General features: G+C 37.2%; 1 protein-coding gene across 10 annotated transcripts in view; it reads left to right on the top strand.

Moving 5' to 3' along the window:
* The window catches only part of FBXO16 (F-box protein 16), a 38503-nt gene that overhangs the window by 5473 nt on the left and 15190 nt on the right, over positions 1-17840 (top strand). For 2 of the 10 annotated variants that reach the window (XM_081135571.1, XM_081135564.1), the window contains exons 4-7: positions 4597-4632; positions 12497-12541; positions 13272-13478; positions 15020-15184. In XM_081135571.1, coding sequence (XP_080991697.1) covers positions 4597-4632; positions 12497-12541; positions 13272-13478; positions 15020-15184 — 453 coding nt within the window. Of the gene's footprint in view, positions 1-3844; positions 3923-4596; positions 4633-12496; positions 12542-13271; positions 13479-15019; positions 15185-17840 lie in introns of those variants that run through there. The other 8 variants (XM_081135568.1, XM_081135569.1, XM_081135566.1 and 5 more) reach the window with 8 other exon arrangements.

Genomic DNA, 17840 nt, shown 5'->3' on the forward strand with positions numbered 1-17840 from the left:
AGGGGAGGGGAGGGGAGGGGAGGGGAGGGGAGGGGAGGGGAGGGGAGGGGAGGGGAGGGGAGGGGAGGAGGTTTGGGGCAGAGGAAGAAGCTGAGCTGTGATGTACTCTCAATAAGGCCTCCATTGACCCTGTAGCCACCCTAAAGATCCTGGACAAGGCAGATCTCTCAAGCTCATGACTGTCAGCCAGTAGCACTCCCAGCAGGTGGGGGGGGGGTGGGTGGAATAAATCCTTCAGTCCTGGAGTGGATTCTGGGCAGTATATTACAGCAAGCATTGCATTGTCTTATCTTGGTTCTTGACTAGCTTTCCTCAAATTGAATGATAATTTCTGGAAATATTTATTTTGTCGTTCAGACCTCCAATTTTATCCCCCCAAAATTTATTTTTTGGTTTAGTTAAGTTCTAGTTTGGAGTAAAATTATTTTTAAAAATCCCCGCATATGAATAAATGTAAATAAGACACACACACAGAGTTTGTATATGCATATACCAAACTGTTAGTAGTGGTTTCAACCAGAGTTGGACATCATTAGGGGAAGTGGTAGAAAAGAGCTTTCATTTTTTACTTTATACAGTGCAATAAAATTTCAAATTTTAAAATAATTCTAAAAACAAATATAAATACAAGTAAAGAAAGAACAGTAAGCAACTCTGGGAATTGAACATTCTGGTTCCAGATCAGCTGTACCAATAATTTCCCATATGACTGGAGTAAGTCCCTTGCCTTCTCTGGTCTTTGCTGTCCTCCTTTATGAAATGAGTAGGTTGGATCAGATGACCTTGAAGGTCCCTTTCAGACCTAACATTCTGACTACATGAAAGAGATTAAAAATAGATGCCAAGGATACAGCTGGTCTGAAGGTGTCCATACAATAATTTCAAGGGGTTTTCTACAGTTCTAAAACAGGGCACTTGTCACCAATGATCAGTGTAATTTTGACGCCCTGTTTTTTGTTTTCATTTTAATTTTCTTCTATTCTGCAGTAAAACATGAAATATGTAACCATCCCAGACTAAAATAAGAGTCACAGGATTTTACCTTCATTGAAGGCTTTAAACAGAAAGACTGAATTCAAATCCAGCTGCCTAAAAAAGCATCATCATCAATATAGGCAAATGTAACAGATTTCAAAATAATTCAGGCACTGTAAATTTTGAGAGGGGGAATGTTTTAAAAGTATATGTATTTCTTGGCCATCTAGCATTTGAGTTGAAAGTAACCAACATTTCTTTTCTAGTGTGGCTCACAGATGTAGTACAGGACATGTTGAAAGGGTGTTCTGAGAAAAAGCACCTAGTTACCATCAGTCAGTCGTCATTTGGGAGCCCCTAACATCTTACTCCTACACTGTAATGATGCCACATAGTGAAATATGTTAACGGCAGTGTCGATAGCCTGAAATAACAACGTAGGATTTTGATTTAACAGCAGGCTCTGAACGAGCTGTGTTAGAAACATTCTACAGGGCAAGAAGATCCATTTTAATATTTCCATTTCAAATCAATCCTTTGTCTTCTAGCTCTTTAAGGCGAACATGGTTGCAAATCTTTAAAATGAAGGCTTGCTCCAAACCAGAGAATATAAGACCGACTGAGGACCTGACAATTAAATAATTTGTCCCAAATTGTATTTCTTGTCTATGGTAGAGTCAGAACCAGATCTCAGCTCCTTTAGTGTTTTTCCTCCCCCTTCACTCCTGTCAATTTCTACTTGGGTCTAGATGCTTTTTAATAAAGAACCGGATTTGCTTGACCCTGCTTAGACTTGATCACTGGCCCCTTGAAGACTCATTGTTTTAGCCTGAATAACATTTCTGAACAAAAAGCATTTATTTGAGCAAAAGGATTGCAATCCGATAGACACAGATTCAGGTAGCAACCCAGACTGCACTCGAGAATGCAAGCAAAGGAAGGGTTTATAAAGGCGAGAACTGCAAAATGTAACCCTTTCATGCAGATGAAGGATTGCTGGCAGGGTCACGGGGATTGGTTAGTTCCAGAATGCAAATGGGGGAGGCAGACACTACAAGGAAGGAAGTGAAGTCCGTATATGTCCATGTAGAAGTTGTCCCAGGATGTTTGTGGCTTCAGGATGTTCATCACTCAGCCTTGAGGTTAGTTTAGCAGCAGGTTTAGCAACATACATACAGCTCTGAGGACTGAGGCACAGCCTCCTGACTCTGTTCTCAGGGACTCTCTTAGCAATCTTGATTCCCTTTATTTTCTCCACTATCACTTGGACCCTGCTTAGACTTGGTGGTTGGCCCTCTAAAAACTATCGTTTTAGCCTGAATAACACTCCTCACCTTCCACCTTACTCCTTTCCTGCTCCTTCTAGCTGATTCTCCTCCCCGCTTCCAGTCAGGGCCCCTTCGTTTCCAGTGGTCCATATTGTCACTGGCCACCATGATGGTCATCCCATTCTCCTTTTGAAAGGAGATTGTAGTCTTGGGGTCTAAAGTTTTCTTCTCCCACTGTAAGGCCAAAGCGCATCGGATGGGAAGGTGGGCTAGGGGAGACCAAGGTTCTAGTGAGGAGCCAGGTACAGAGTTGAGCGGAACAGATAGCCTGCAACCAGTGATTTTTAAAAATCTATAAATGTGACCGTGCTGGGCCTCTGGTTGACCTCTCTAAAACAAGAAAATGAAGCAAAAAGATCTTTAGGATTTCTCTGAGATCTAATATCCTATGACTTTTGAAGCTTTTTTGTTGTTGTTCAGTTAATAGGTGTTTTTTGAGGTCCTGCCACAGAACCTGTGGAGCTTGTAGAGAAAAATGGTTGTAATCTCCATGGGAAGATAAAATGAACAGAAACAGTTAGAGAGCCTTAGCAAACCCTGTAGAGACCAAGTGAGCGTGCGCTGTAAGCACATATGAGCGGTATCTGAGTTGGGGGAAGCTAGGTCCCTGGACATCAGGAAAGTGGTGCTGACAACTTGGTTTGGGTGGTAGATGACTGATTGGATTTGGTTAGACAGAGGAGAGGAGTTCAGGAAATATCTGATTCTCTTCTATTTTCATGTGGAAATTCTAAGTTTATCTGTTGCTGCTATTTGAGGGTCCTAGTAGCTCAGGTGGCAGTTAATTAGGGGGGAGGAGGGAGAGAAGGGCATTTTTTTCCTTCTTTAAGGTGAAAAAAATGTCTACCTGTGATGTGTGAGATTCTCTGGCCAAGAACAAAACTGACATTTTGCTGGCCTTAAGCTTGTTGTTGAACCAATTATTTCAATCTCATTTTATATTCCTTTGGAACTAGAATTGAGAGTGTAAAAAAAGGAAGGAAAGCACAATCTGTTAGAAGCATAAAACCAGCTCCTCACCCTCCTCCACAAAAAGGGAGGAAATAGGCCTGAGTTGTTCTTCAAGTAGGAATGTTCTTGCAGTGCTCGAGAATGTACGCAGTACTAAGAGGAAGGGGAAAACATCGATTCCAATTTTTTAAATTTAAATCATTTTTTTACTTTCCAATTACAGCCGACATACAATTTTATATTAGTTTCAGGTGTACACCTGAGTGATTAGACATTATATAACTTACTAAGTGATCATCCTGATAAATCTTGTACCCATCTAACACCACACAGAGTTATTAGAATATTACTGAGTATATTCCCTGTCTTACTTTACATCCCCATGACTTTCTGTAACTCCCAATTTGTACTTCTCAATCCCGTCACCTTTTTCACCCATCGCCCTACCCCCCTCTCATCTGGCAGCCATCAAAATTATTCCAATTTTGAAAGCTCACAGAGTGTATGTGTGGGAGTGAGAGAGACACTTACATCTGTTCATTGCTTTCTCTTGCTTCCTCTCTCCATAGTTCCCTCCCGTGCCAAACATTCTCACATTGGTTTTCCCTTCCTCACTCATTCAAATGCACATATGACTGATGCTCAGAAAAGCACCTCTACACCAACAGGTAAATAACTCACGTGTACCAGTATATCCATAAGTATATCCATTGCCACATTCATTTAATCCAGCAAACATGAGTACCTGTGATATGCTGTGTACAATGCTCTATAGTGGAGATGGAAAGGTGTGTAAGGCATGGTTTTTGTCCTAAAGAGCATATAACAACAGACCTATACAGATAAACACTGAATTGTAAGCCCAGAGGCACACACATAAACATTTGTAATCCTACAAACATATAAGTACATGTATACCCACTGATACGTGTATATACCAAAGTATAAAAACAATTCATAAATTTCACAAAGTTCTCAAACTATTGATACGAAAATATTTGGGGGGAGGATCTCCATTTTCCTGTTTTTTCTTTGTCAGTTTTTTCATCTCCTTTCAAATTCTAAAGTTGACTTTACTTTACAGTTTCATTCTTTTTTTATTTCTTGCCTTTAAAAAAGTATGGCTTTAAGATGAATTATTCCAATGCAGAAACTGAGAAAAAAGATACATTGCCCAAGTTAAAAATAGGTAAAGTACCTTCTCAGGAATGTAATCTTTTTATACTCAGTTGGCACAAGGAAAAGACTACTTATATATTGATACTTTAATGATGTCTTTCTTGTAATGGGTATTTTGAACCATGAATTATGAAATCATTCCATTCTTTTTAATTTATTGTAGGTATTTGAAGAAAGAAGAGCTCTGCTTGGAAAATGGGTAACCATTTGAAATATACTTATTTCTAGCCCTGGCTGTTGGTTGTTCTATATTTGAAACAGATAAAATATACTTACTTCTATATTATGTTAAGTTGCCATAGAGCCCAAAGAATTCATTTTGGACATAAGGTAATCAGTGATAATTGCTCATAGCCTGAGAAGCTTTACTGATACTTTCTGTACAGTTACAGTCATCAGGAAAATAGAAATTATACTGGTAATTTTAATAGACATAATTAAATTTATTGTTTTTAATTTTTATTTATTGATTTGAGAGAGAGAAGGGAGGGAGAGAGAGAGAGAAACATCAATTTGTTGTTCCACATATTTATGCATTCATTGATTGCTTCTTGTATGTGCCCTGACTGGAGATGAAACCTGAAACCTGAAACCTTGGCATATCAGAATGATGCTCTAAACCAAATGAGCTACCCAGCCAGGGCCCAGACATAATTAAATTTAATAAATAGAACTGGTTAAACAACCTTGGAAAACAGAAAAGACAAAAAGGGAACAGTGAGGTGCCATGGAGATAGAACTGCAGGAAGTAACTTCTTCCAGCTTTACTGATACCTCAGAGAGAGGACCTCATGGAGCTGGGGCCAGCCCTGTTGGGAACCCAGACTTCTGAAGAATAAAGTAAATAGCAGCCAGCTGATTCTTATATATCTGAGGAAGTGCCATGGTTCTGTGAGTGTGGAAAAAATTAGACACTGGAATCAACAGCTGCTGCCAGGGTGAAGAGTTAGGGTGATGCTGCCAGGAACAGCAAGGAAACAAAGGAGTAAAGCTTTACTACCTCAGTTTTCCTCTAGGACGGCCCTCCCCATTGGCAGCATTTAACAGGGAGTCAGTCAGCCTTCTATACTCACAAGGTAGAATGCAGAAAGGTGAGTTTGGATTTGAGAGACAACTAAATAACCAACACAGTTCATCCATGTGGCTGCTTAGCATTCACATACACCCTTATACATATGCTTCAGGTTGTTACAGTAACAACTTTATGCTTTTATCTAACAAGATACAACTATCCTTTATACAAATGAAGACTTTCTTACTCTTTCCTCAAAGGAGAAACTGAGTCCCAGTGGTCATTGTCCATCCCTGAGTCATGATCAAAGTATTTATCTCTGGGCAATGTTTATTACTCATCCAGTTACTCTACAGTCCCATAGTCTCTACAGCCTAGGAGAATTGTAAACAGATGGTCATGCAAAAACTTGTACAGGAATGTTTATAGCAGCATTATTCATAAGTCAAAAATTACAAACACCCAAATACCCATCACCTTATGAATGAATAAACAAAAGGTGATACATCCATACAATGGAATATCATTCGGCCTTGAAAAAGAAGGAAATTCTGATACAAGCTATGTGAAATATGAAGGCACTGTGCTTAGTGAAATAAGCCAGACACAAAAAGACAAGTATTGTTGCATGACTCCACTTGAATAAGGTACCTAGAATAGTCAGATTCATAGAGACAGACAATAGAATAGAGGTTACCAAAGGATGAGAAATTATTGTTTAATGGGTACAAGAGTTTCACTTTGAGATGGTGAAAAAGTTCTGTAGGTGGGTAATGGTGATGGCTGCACAACCATGGGAATGTACTTAATGCCACTAAACTTTACACTTAACAGTGGTTAAAATGGTAAATTTTATGCCATGTATATTTTACCAAAAACATTTTAAAGCAAGGGTAAGGAAAAGCAACAAAGTACTGATACATGGCACAGCACGGATGATCCTTGAAAATAGTATGCTAAGTGAGAGAAACCAGATACAGAGGCCACATAATACATGATTCTGTTTACATGAAGAGTCCAGAATAGGCAAATCCATACTGACAGAAAATAAGATTAGTGGTTTCTAGGGGCTAGAAGACAAGGAGAAGAGAGATTGACTGTAAAGGGTACAAGATTTCTTTTGAGGGGTAATAAAACTGCCCTGGAATTAGATAGTGATGGCTATACAACCTTGTGAATATACTAAAAACTACTGAATTGTACACTCAAAATGCTGAATTTTATGGCGTGTGAGTTATATTTCAATTTAAAAAATAAATCAGGATTTCTTTAAAAAAAAACTACTTGAATTTTTAATTCTTGATATATGTAATAAACTTGAAATATTCCATCTTTTAAAAAATATGTCTTTATTGATTTTAGAGAGGGAGGAAGGGAGAGGGAGAAAGAGATAGAAACATCGATTGGCTGCCTCCTGCACGTTCCCTACTGGGGATCGAGCCCACAAGCTCGGCATGTCCCCTGACCGGGAATTGAACTGGTGACCTCTTGGTGCATGGGTGGACACTCAACCAACTGAGCCGCACTGACCAGGCAAAACTGTCCATCTTTAAAGCATACAAAGCCTTTTTCCTTAAGGGACCATCTCTGACCCAGAATATAACAGTAGGCAGTATGTTCTTTCCTGTGAGTTACTGAAACTCATTTTTCTAAGTGTCTTAATCTTTTCAGGCTGCTATAACAAAATATACAGCTTATCAACAACAGAAATGTATTTCTCACAGTTCTAAAGGCTAGGAAGTTCAAAATCAAGGCCCTGGCAAATTCGGTGTCTGGTGAGATCCCACTCTCTGGGTTACAGACGTCTGCCGTTTCACTATAACCTTACATGGCCCAAGGGGTGAGGGATCTCTCTTGGGTCTCTTTTATAAGGACACTCGTCCCATTCATGAGGGCTCTGCCCTTATGACCTAATCACCTTCCAAAGGCCCCACCTCCTAGTACCATCACCTTGGGGATTAGGTTTCACCAGATGGATTTGGGGGGGACACAAACATTCAGTCCATTGCACTAAGACTAACATAAAGTACTATTTCTTACTGTTCTTGTTTATCTTAGTTGGTCACCAGTTCTTATCTGTGTTGGACTACAAGCTTCAGTCTAAAGATATTTATTAACCTAAGCAGAAAAAAAAAATCATAGAATGTCTCTGGAAGGATTCACGAGAAAAGGGGTAACATTGTTTTCCTCCATGACAGGGAACTGTGAGCCTGAGCAGGATAGAAGAGAATTTTTTTCTGAATAGCTTTTCACACTTTTTGATATTTTTAATCATGTGAATGTATTACCTATTCAAAACAATAATAAAACTTTACTAAATAAGTTAAGAAATTAAAATTACCAAAAATTTATGCCTGGCTTGAATGGCTCAGTTGGTTGAGCGTTGTCCTGTGCACCAAAAGGTTGCCAGTTTGATTCCCAGTCAGAGCACATACATGGGTTTTAGGTTTGATCCCTGACCTGTTTTTCTCCCCCCCCCCCACCCCCCTCTCTTCCTACCTCTCCTAAGCATGTCCTTTTGTAAGGATTTTTAAAAATATCAAAAATTTTAAATGTCGCTGAGTTTTTCTCGTATTCTATATGTGTTTTTAAATTAACTTTACATCTGTTACCAACAACTTAAAAAGAGACTTATGTAGAATGACTATTTTTACACCAGCCATCATTCCACTTACTATTAGTGGAAATTCCTAAATTGATATAACCAGGGCTAATGTTCAGCCAGTATTTGGTGTGGCTGACTAATTTCTGTCAGTTTTGATTGGTTGATGGCATTTCCAATTATTAAATATTTTTAATTTCACCCTGGATAAGATCTTCAAACATTTTAAAAGATCTTATTTATTTTTTCTTTTACAATAACTAATAGAAATAAACATTTGCAAATATCACCAATTATCTATCTTCTCCAGTAGACTTATCTATGGGGGGCAGACATGGTTCTATTCCTTGTTACTACCAGGCATTTAATAAATATTATCTAAATGAATAAATGATACTCAGTACTTTTCTTTTTCCCCCAAGAACAAACTTATTCTTTAAATTCACTAGATCATGTAGATTTTTTGTTTGTGTATTTCATGGACACCATAAGAGACTGATAACATAAGAAATACATTTTCAAAAAAAAGAATGGAGAAATAAGGATACCAATTTTTTTCTTTTTACTTAGCATTACTTGGGATTTTCATTGTAAGAGTCAGGTATTGGTTTTAAAGCTCAATCTAGTGTTAGAAGTAAAGTCATTTTCAAAAACAGTCTGGACATTATGAGGTAAAGTGTAATACGAAACCTATTTAATGATAGACAATGCAAAAGTATTTTCTGTTTGGCCATTGAATGTCATTTTTGTTCACACATTTGCACATGATCCTATCTGTACAGTAACAAACAAAATAATTAGAAGAAACTGAAAGGCTCTTCTACTTTTACTATTCGTGCTACTACTTAATCCCTTATCTCAAATCTCTGCCCTTCAATCCATTAGAAAAGAAATTGCTTCCCATTCAACAGAAAATAACAGCAGAAATATTTTAGTTGAAAAGAAAGCATCTCACATTTTTCTCAGCTTCTGTGTTGTTAACAGAAATAACAGAAATATTATAAAGAATTTGAAAAAGTAGATGGCATTACTTTGAACTTGCTAGAAGCAAACATAATCACAGTTAAAATTCAAAAGAGAAACTGGGAAATATTTTGCAAATTACATGCTAGATAAAAATGAATATCTGGGAGATATAAAGAGTTCCTACAATCAATAAGAAAAATACAAATACTCATACAGAATAATAGGCCAATAGAAGAATGAGACATATACGACAATATACAAATGGCCAATAAGCATATAAAAGATGCTCTATTCCACTAAAATTAGAGAAGCACAGATTAAACAATGAGATACCCAATTCCTCTCTATGTTTATGTGGCAGAAATTAAAGAGACAGATAATATCCAAGTAAGGTTCGCTGGTGAATAGGAGGATATGCTTAAATACAATTGGAGGGAATATAAAAATGGTAAAGACGTTTAAAAGATAGTTTGACAGCCTGGCCGGGCGTGGCTCAGTGGTTGAGCATCCACCTAGGGTCCAGGCGATCAGGGTTCGATTCCCGGTCAGGACACATGCCCGGGTTGCGGGCTCGATCCCCAGTAGGGGGCGTGCAGGAGGCAGCCGATCAGTGACTCTCATCATTGATGTTGTTTCAAGTCTCTCTCCTTTCCTCTCTCTGAAATCAATAAAGATACTTTTTTTTTAAAAAAAAGATAGTTTGACAGACTCAATTAAATTTTTAAATGCAGATATCCTTTGAATCTGTAATTCTATTTCCATTTAGCTGTACTAGAGAAATGTTCACAGGAAACATGTTCTAGGATATTGCAGAGTTTTTGTTTTGTTTTGTTCTGGTTTTGTATCAGAAATAACCTAAATGATATTGGCAGTAAAGTGAGTAAATAGATCATCGCATATCCATCCTACCATGAATGAGCGAGAAAGCAATACGCGCTGGAGTTCATTACATATCAGGTTACTTGTGGCTATATTTTGTTTGATTTTTGAACTTCTGTGTAGTATTCCACAGAATGGGTATACTCTACTTTATCTAACTGCTTCCCTAATGATGGATATATGTGTAAGTAAATGCATAGAGATGCACAAACATCAAACTGTGAACAGTAGTTATTTCTGGGGAATGAAGTGAGTGAAAATTAATAAGGAGGAGTGGTTAAATAGGATTTTCATGTTTGGTTATATTCGTACCTATTTGAAACTTTTAAAACAAGAATATATTCATACTTTAATTGTGAAATTAAGTTTTTGACAATAGGCCTCAGGAACTCAACCGGATTAAGATAATATAACCAACAAGCAGAAAATAACAAGCCTCCCTCTTTATCTGAGGAGTTTATCAAAGTCCCTCACGCCCCATGAACTTTGCCTTGCCATTCAGTGTGAGCTAAATGGATGTCATCTCTAGCAAATGTCCTCACTTCCAGAAACTGCAGCAAGAATCCTTCTAGTACTCCCACTACAACGCAAATAGGATTTTCACAGTTCTGTTGAGTTAAGAAAGCCCTTTAAAAAGGCATTAAAGTAATTATAAAATATAAATAGGATTTAACATAACATAACATAATGTAATGTAAAAAGTGAAGTGTGAAATGAGGTACCATAAATGATACCAGGGTAGGAAAATGGTCCTAGCTGTTCCCCAGTCTCACATATTGGATCGATGGCCACTATGCTATGGGTATTTTTCCTTGAGAGATGGTGCAAGAGATGTGGGAGATTACCAAATTGCTGCACAGTTAACTACCATGGATTATTTACTTTTTGAATTATTTCTAGTACCTTTTAAATGCCAAAGGGATTTTCCCCAACTGTTAAGCATCCTTCTGAGTCATCACTTTCAATTGGTAGGAGTTCAAGGAATGCAAACTCGTTTTCTGTTCGCCTAAACAAACACAATTAGAAAGGAAAATCCCTCGAGGCAAAGAACACTTACTGGAGCCAAATTTAAATTACCTTTGACCTGTTGTAATCAGGGAAATGAGAAACCAAAGTAATTGTCTTTTTAGCCTCTAAAGAAAAATGTTTTCATGTTTTCTCATATAGATTTCATCATCACTTTATAATCCAAATGTTCTTTTATATTCATTTTAAATCACGCCTTCAATTTAAGCCCATTTTCTTTCAATGGGCATCAATGAAAGTAGATGAGAAAACCTCAGCCACTTTCCATGTATTTCCCATCCTTGTCTATGTACGAACATGGTAATTTTATGCTTTTTAATTTAATTGTTTGCATATGTTTTCTTTTTACATTGATTTAGCTTGCATACTTATTATTTTTAACTTCACTAAGATAGTTTATTATAATATCTGCCACGTCTACAATGAGTCAGGCGCTCTATTAGGAATTGTATACATATATTATTTTATTTACTTCTCACAATACCCCTACACTGTAGATATAATTATTATTAATGTATAAATGAGGAAGTTGAGGCTGAGAGAGGTTGTTAGTGATGGAACTGGGATTTAGTAATTTATTTCTAATGAGTATTAGATATAACAGAAGATTATAAGACACCCAGTGGTCTCATTCCCAAATGCACCATCAACTTAATGCCACACTTTCTTTTATCCCATTGATCTATTAGTTTGCTTGGCTGATCCCCTACTTTTAGGCATTTTGGGTTATTTTCTGATTTCTTGCATTGATGATAATATCTCAGGGAAACTGTTTTGTAACCGCAATCATCCTGTGTCCCCATGAAGCTCAGTTTCTACAGAGCCACATCGCATTGTCTGAAAGTAATTTAAAAATTCCAATTTTCATTTTGTCTCTCAATGAAAAAAATCCCAGTTTCCAGTTCAAAACTCTTAATACTTCTCAGATTTCCTTCCTTTGTTCCTCAGTTCACTCACACTCTATAACTGCTATCAAGGCAACAACAGTGCCAATCCCCAAACTCCCAACAAGCCAAACCCCAGAGCTCTTCTGTCTCCTCTGACCTCCCCTTGGCTCTTCATTTTATAGATCAGTGCATCCTCTTGGGCCTGGCTCTTCCCCTGACGCTAGCCATTCTATTCTGGCTTCTCTCTGTTCATTCCAATAATCCACCCCGAAAGAAAGAAGTTGGAGATATGGACTGTACAGAAACGGATAGGACAAATCAGGAAACACACCTGAATACATTTTATTCATTTATTTGTAAGTTAAAGTTTTGGTATTTGATTCACTTTAGAATTTCCCCCTCTTGAATTATAGTCTCACAAGTGAGATTTGTGGGTCATCGAATATATCTATAATAGTGAATAGTTTAAATCAAGAAGTATTCCTACTAATTAAAAAAATACATTGTATGGCTAGAATGAAGCTGACTACAACATTTTTGCTTTATATGCCTTTTTAGTTAGTCAGTGTATAACTAAAGTTCATTATAAAATTCTGATTACTTGATAATAGCTGTAATAAATATGTGAAATGCAATAGTATACAAAATACAAGTAACCCCAAACTTCTCTATTTTCTCTAATGGGCAAAAGAAGAAAAGAGAGATTTGGACTCCGGTAAAGTGGCTCATTCAGCTGGTAGGTGTTCCCGTAGAGCCTTCCTATTGGGTTTTAGCCAACCCACAAGTTCTTATCTTTGATCAGTCACTGATCTTGGGACTGATTTAGGGTTATCTCTGGGGAAAATTGTGAAGTAACCGACGTTTGGTGTGCCCCCGCTTACTTTGGCATCTACTTCTTGTCCCTGAAATTCTTTTTATCCAGGTCCTCTTATTGCTAATTCCTCTCCAATCACATCAATCATTTACACATTAGTGGGACTTCAACCCAATATGCTCCCCTTCTCAGGGATATTTGCATTGTAATACCTTATTTCCAACTGTGAATGCAAAGGTTTGTTTCTGGTCTTTGAGTTTAGCTCTTACCAGCTAATACACAACTCTTTGGGAGGAGAGGGGCTGCCCAGGCACCTTCTCTTGACAATTATGTTATAAATATATGTTTTCTCAGTTCATGAATATCGCCAGCTCCCAACCTACTGTTCTAATTAACTGCACGTTCTGAGGTCAAGTGCACTCTGTGCACACTCAGATCTTGCACAGGTTCACACATATAAATGTGAGAAAGGGCATGTAGGTGGCAAAATGTGCAATTTACTAATTAGGGAAAGAAATACATGCTATTCATTAGGAATAAATTACTAAACTCACCTTCTCTGTCATTTTTATCTCTTTTTCATAATGAATCCCTGGTGTCAGATTAAACGTGGAGTTTTTTATTTTCTTTTGTCTCCCCCCCCCCCCCCCAGTTTGACAAATGGACAGACTCTCAAAGGAGAAGAATCCTGACTGGCCTGTTAGAACGCTGCTCCCTGTCACAGCAAAAGTTCTGCTGTCGAAAGCTTCAGGAAAAGCTTCCAGCAGAAGCTCTGGATTTTACTACGAAGCTTCCAAGGGTGTTATCCTTATACATCTTTTCTTTCCTGGACCCCCGAAGCCTCTGTCGTTGTGCACAGGTAAAGGCAAAGAAGCGGTGCAGGGCATTGTGTAAGGACAGCCTAGAAACCCTGCAACTTAAGGGGAAGAAAAGCACATGTAGCGGGTCCTCAAATAACATCACTTTGTGTAACTTTGCTTCATTATAATGTTGATGAGATGCTGTAGGAACTTTTGTTTATATCAATGAGCTTTGAGCTATTTAAAAAGAGATATTGGGGGGGGAGTGTTATTTATAGTTTTGAAAGCTCCTATCTACCTTTCAATTCTCATTCCTCAACCTGAAAAAAACAAACAAAAACCTTATCGGCTTGGGGGAGGGGGGGGAGCCTAGCTTAAATACCCCAGTCTAAATACGACCTAAGAAAAAAATAACAATTCAGGAATTTTTCTCCCCACCCCCTCCTTCTAAAACCTCACCTCTCCGTTGACTCCTGAGTGAATTAACCATATAGGGATTAAGGTTGGTGCTGCTTCATTCTGGGTTGGACAAAGTGGATGCGAATTCTGTTTCTGCCTGGCTCTATCAGGTCCTCTAACCCTTCTCCTTCTTCCAGCCCTGAACCTCTTATTTCTTCTAACTGTGCCCTCCTCTCTCCTGCCTGTCTCATGTTCAGCCCGTAAAACAGTGCTAAACATAGTAGGAACTCAATGCGTGGTGGACGGAGGGAGGGGGGAAGAGAGGTGATAGAGAAATGGATGTGTGGATAGCAAGACCCGTTATAGAATGTTCTGTCTGTCTATTTATTTATGTATTTATTTGGTGTTTAAAATGATTACTTAGTTAATCTTGAAAAAGTAGCCAGTTTTCCAAGGATGAAATTTGGGTTTGAAGGTTAGTAGTCATCTTTGCAATTCTTATAGCTAAGACACAGATGCCTAGTCTCAAGTTTATATATGAACTTGACCCTAGTTTCCAGCAAGACTTACTAAAAACCTAGAATAAATTATTGTAAATACTGCTACATACAGTAGAGTCACCTCTACTATATGTGGGGGGTGTGAGATTGACCATAATGCTATGGAAATGGAATGTAAAGGACGAATATTTTGTGTTCTATGGAATCTTTTAAAAAAATCTATGTGGGACACACCATATAGTAACAATATTTGTGTTCTGTTTATAAAATTTATATTTAGTTAAATCGTAAGAATGGAGGGAAAACAGATGCATACCATGTGCAGACCTGAGTTTCTATAACCCTCATATAACTTCCACATGAAATTCAGGAACCTTCAGGAAATTCCAAAGTCTAGCTGAGCCTCAGTTTCCTCATTTGCAATATGAGAGTAATAATTATATTTATTTCCTTAGGTCGTTATAAGGATGGTTATTAGGTGCTCAATAAATATATGTTGCCTCAGATTCTAAGTCTGAATTTGAATTTAAAGAAAATTATTTTGCATGGGTAGGAAGCACTTGAGGTTGGAGGTAACTATTTAAGCTGTAAATTGGAGGAAAATATCAAAAATGTTATTTAGGGTCCAGGATGACAGCTTAAAACCTAGAGAAAGTAGACATGTAAACTGAGTAGGTCCCCCCCAATTGTCGTTTTTCCAGGTGAGCTGGCACTGGAAGAATTTAACTGAGCTGGATCAGCTCTGGATGCTCAAATGTTTACGGTTTAACTGGTACATCAATTTCTCTCCAACTCCCTTTGAGCAGGGTATATGGAAGAAGCACTATATTCAAATGGTGAAAGAACTTCATGTTACCAAGCCTAAGGTAAATGTGGGGCAAAAAGCAACAAACTTACCAGCATCAGCTATCTAGGAATTCAAGAACTAAGACTAAATGATCACAGTATACTATGACTTCAAAATGGTCTTTTTCTGAGAACCTGACAGCCCTTGTCAAGATATCTGTGTCCATTGAGAGCCTTCATCTGACTCTCCCAAACCACAGTTCCACTCAGGAGGTTAGGACTGTGGGGCTCCTCACTCTGTCCAGGTTCTGGATTTTCATATCCCTGCCTCTCACACCCCTGACAATTCTGACACCTAGATTCTGTGGGTAATGTGCAGTATTTGTTGTGTATGGGTCATCAACTTCTACTTATTCAAATTTTCTATGATTCTTCTAGGTGAGCTGAAGTTTATTTTTGTATCATTTATGAGGAAAAGTTTTCCAGTAAATCTGTAATTAGAGAAGGGGATAATGGGCATATTAAAGTTCTTTCTAAGCTGGAAACTACCAATGTAAAGCACTACATATAATCATAAAAAGTAAATAATCCAAGAATATTTTTTCTAGTGGTTTTCTATGCATTATAACCAGTGTTTATATTTATTTTTATAGTCACAGTTAATTAGGTAACTTATGGAAAATTTTTATGAGCCTTTTATTTATGGCATGGTCTGTACACATGCAGAGTTGTGCACCATTTTGTACAATAAATGAGTTCCTGAAAAATTGTGTGTAAATTAAATTTTTAAATGATTTTTAAAACCACAGGAGTATCATATTCTATGATAAAGCTGCAGTGAATCCTTTTAAAATTGAAGAATCCTTTTGAAATACAAATAGTCAACCCCTAAACTGTCCATTTAGGTTAGTTTTATTGTGTTTTCTGAAAGTAGAGTCCATTTACATTTAATATAGTAATAAACTATGCATAATTAATATTGTCACAATTGCAATGATAAAACTAGTGTTTCTAATTTAAGTAATTAGTGTGCTCCATGAGGATTTCTTTAAAAAATTTTATTTTAAACTGTAGTGATGGAAAACTTATTTTCAAAATTACCGTAGCTATGACATCTTTTCTCATGAGGCTTTTCTTGACTCTCATTTTTATTTGTGGGCAGGGACTGGCATTCAGTTGCTGCAGCTTGGGCTGTTGTGGGGCAGAGGAGAGAAAAGTGATTAGCCAACTTGTAGAATGGAAAGAGGTTTTGAGTATTATATATAAAACTGACTTCAATACTTTGTCTTCAGCAATAACTCTTTTTCCACAAAGTATTTCTGCATAACTATATTTAAAATAATGACTAGTTCTGATGCAAGAAAATTTCCACCTCTTTGCTTAGTGTTAAATTTCTGTAGGGAATACTTAGTTATATTAAACTTTAGTTTTCCTGTTAAAGAAATAAACCTAAATTAGAAGGACAGAGGTTAATAAAATCAGCTAGTAATTCTATTTTTATTTCTTAGTCAGAAAGACTAAGGTTATAAAACCGTCTGACTAATGTTAATAAAGTCATCTGACTATGATTTTAAAATCAACTGTCAGCAGCACTACACTTGAATAATTTGCGTAATTCCCTGTGAGGTTGTTCCATTGATGGTGCACACAGGCAGTCAGTCACTAGAGTAGAGTATCATTTATCTTCCCTCAATCACCGTCACCATCTCCTTCCCCCCAATACTTTGTACCTGGCATCAAAACATTTTAAAAGTAGATGGTAGTGGTTAATATTAGTTACTCCAACCTTAAAATGAGAGGACTGGACTAGAATTATCTTTATAACTGTCTGTAAGGCTACACTATCTGCTCTAAGAAACATAATTTCAAAAAGGCTTCATCTAGAAAAAGAAGAGTAAGTTAAACCCAAAGTAGATAGAAGGAAGAAATAATAAAGAGCTGAGATCAATGAAACGGAAAGTAGATAAATAATAGAGAAAATCAATGAAAACAGAGCTGCTGCTTTGAAAACATAAAATTGATACATTTCTAGCTACACTGATCAAGGGAAAAAAGAAAGAACACATAAATTACTAGGAGCAGGGGTGAAAGAGGGAGGCATCACTACAGATTCTGCAGACATTAGAAAGTTAATGAGAGAATATTAAGAACAATTCTGTGTCCCTAAATTCAACAACCTAGATGAAATGGACAATCCTTGGAAACCACAAATTACCAAAACAGTCTCAATAAGAAGTAGAAAACATGAACAAATCTTTTTCAATTTAAAAATTGAATTCTTAATTTAAAAATTCCACAAAACTTACAGACCCAAATAGCTTCATTGGTAGACTCTATCACACATTAAGGAAGAGATACTAATTCTACATAAACTGTTTCAGAAAATAGAGGAAAAGAGAACACTTCTGAACTCATTACCTTTATACTAAAACCAGATAGAGATTTTACAAGAAAACAAAACAAGACCACAGACCATATCCCTCATGAACACAGACATAAACATCTTTTTAAAATATTAGCAAATTAAATCCAGAAATGTATAATACACGATGACCAAATGGGATGTATCCAAGGAGAGTAAGGTTGGCACAATGTTCAAAGTCAATCATACTCGCTTTGGCAGCACACACACTAAAATAGGAACGATACAGAGAAGATTAGCATGGCCCCCGCACAAGGATGACACACAAATCTGTAAAACATTAAAAAAAAAAAATCAATCAATGTAATTCACAG

The sequence above is a fragment of the Miniopterus schreibersii genome (genome assembly GCF_964146895.1).
Source record: "Miniopterus schreibersii genome assembly, chromosome: 4".
NCBI classification, from domain to species: Eukaryota; Metazoa; Chordata; class Mammalia; order Chiroptera; family Miniopteridae; genus Miniopterus; species Miniopterus schreibersii.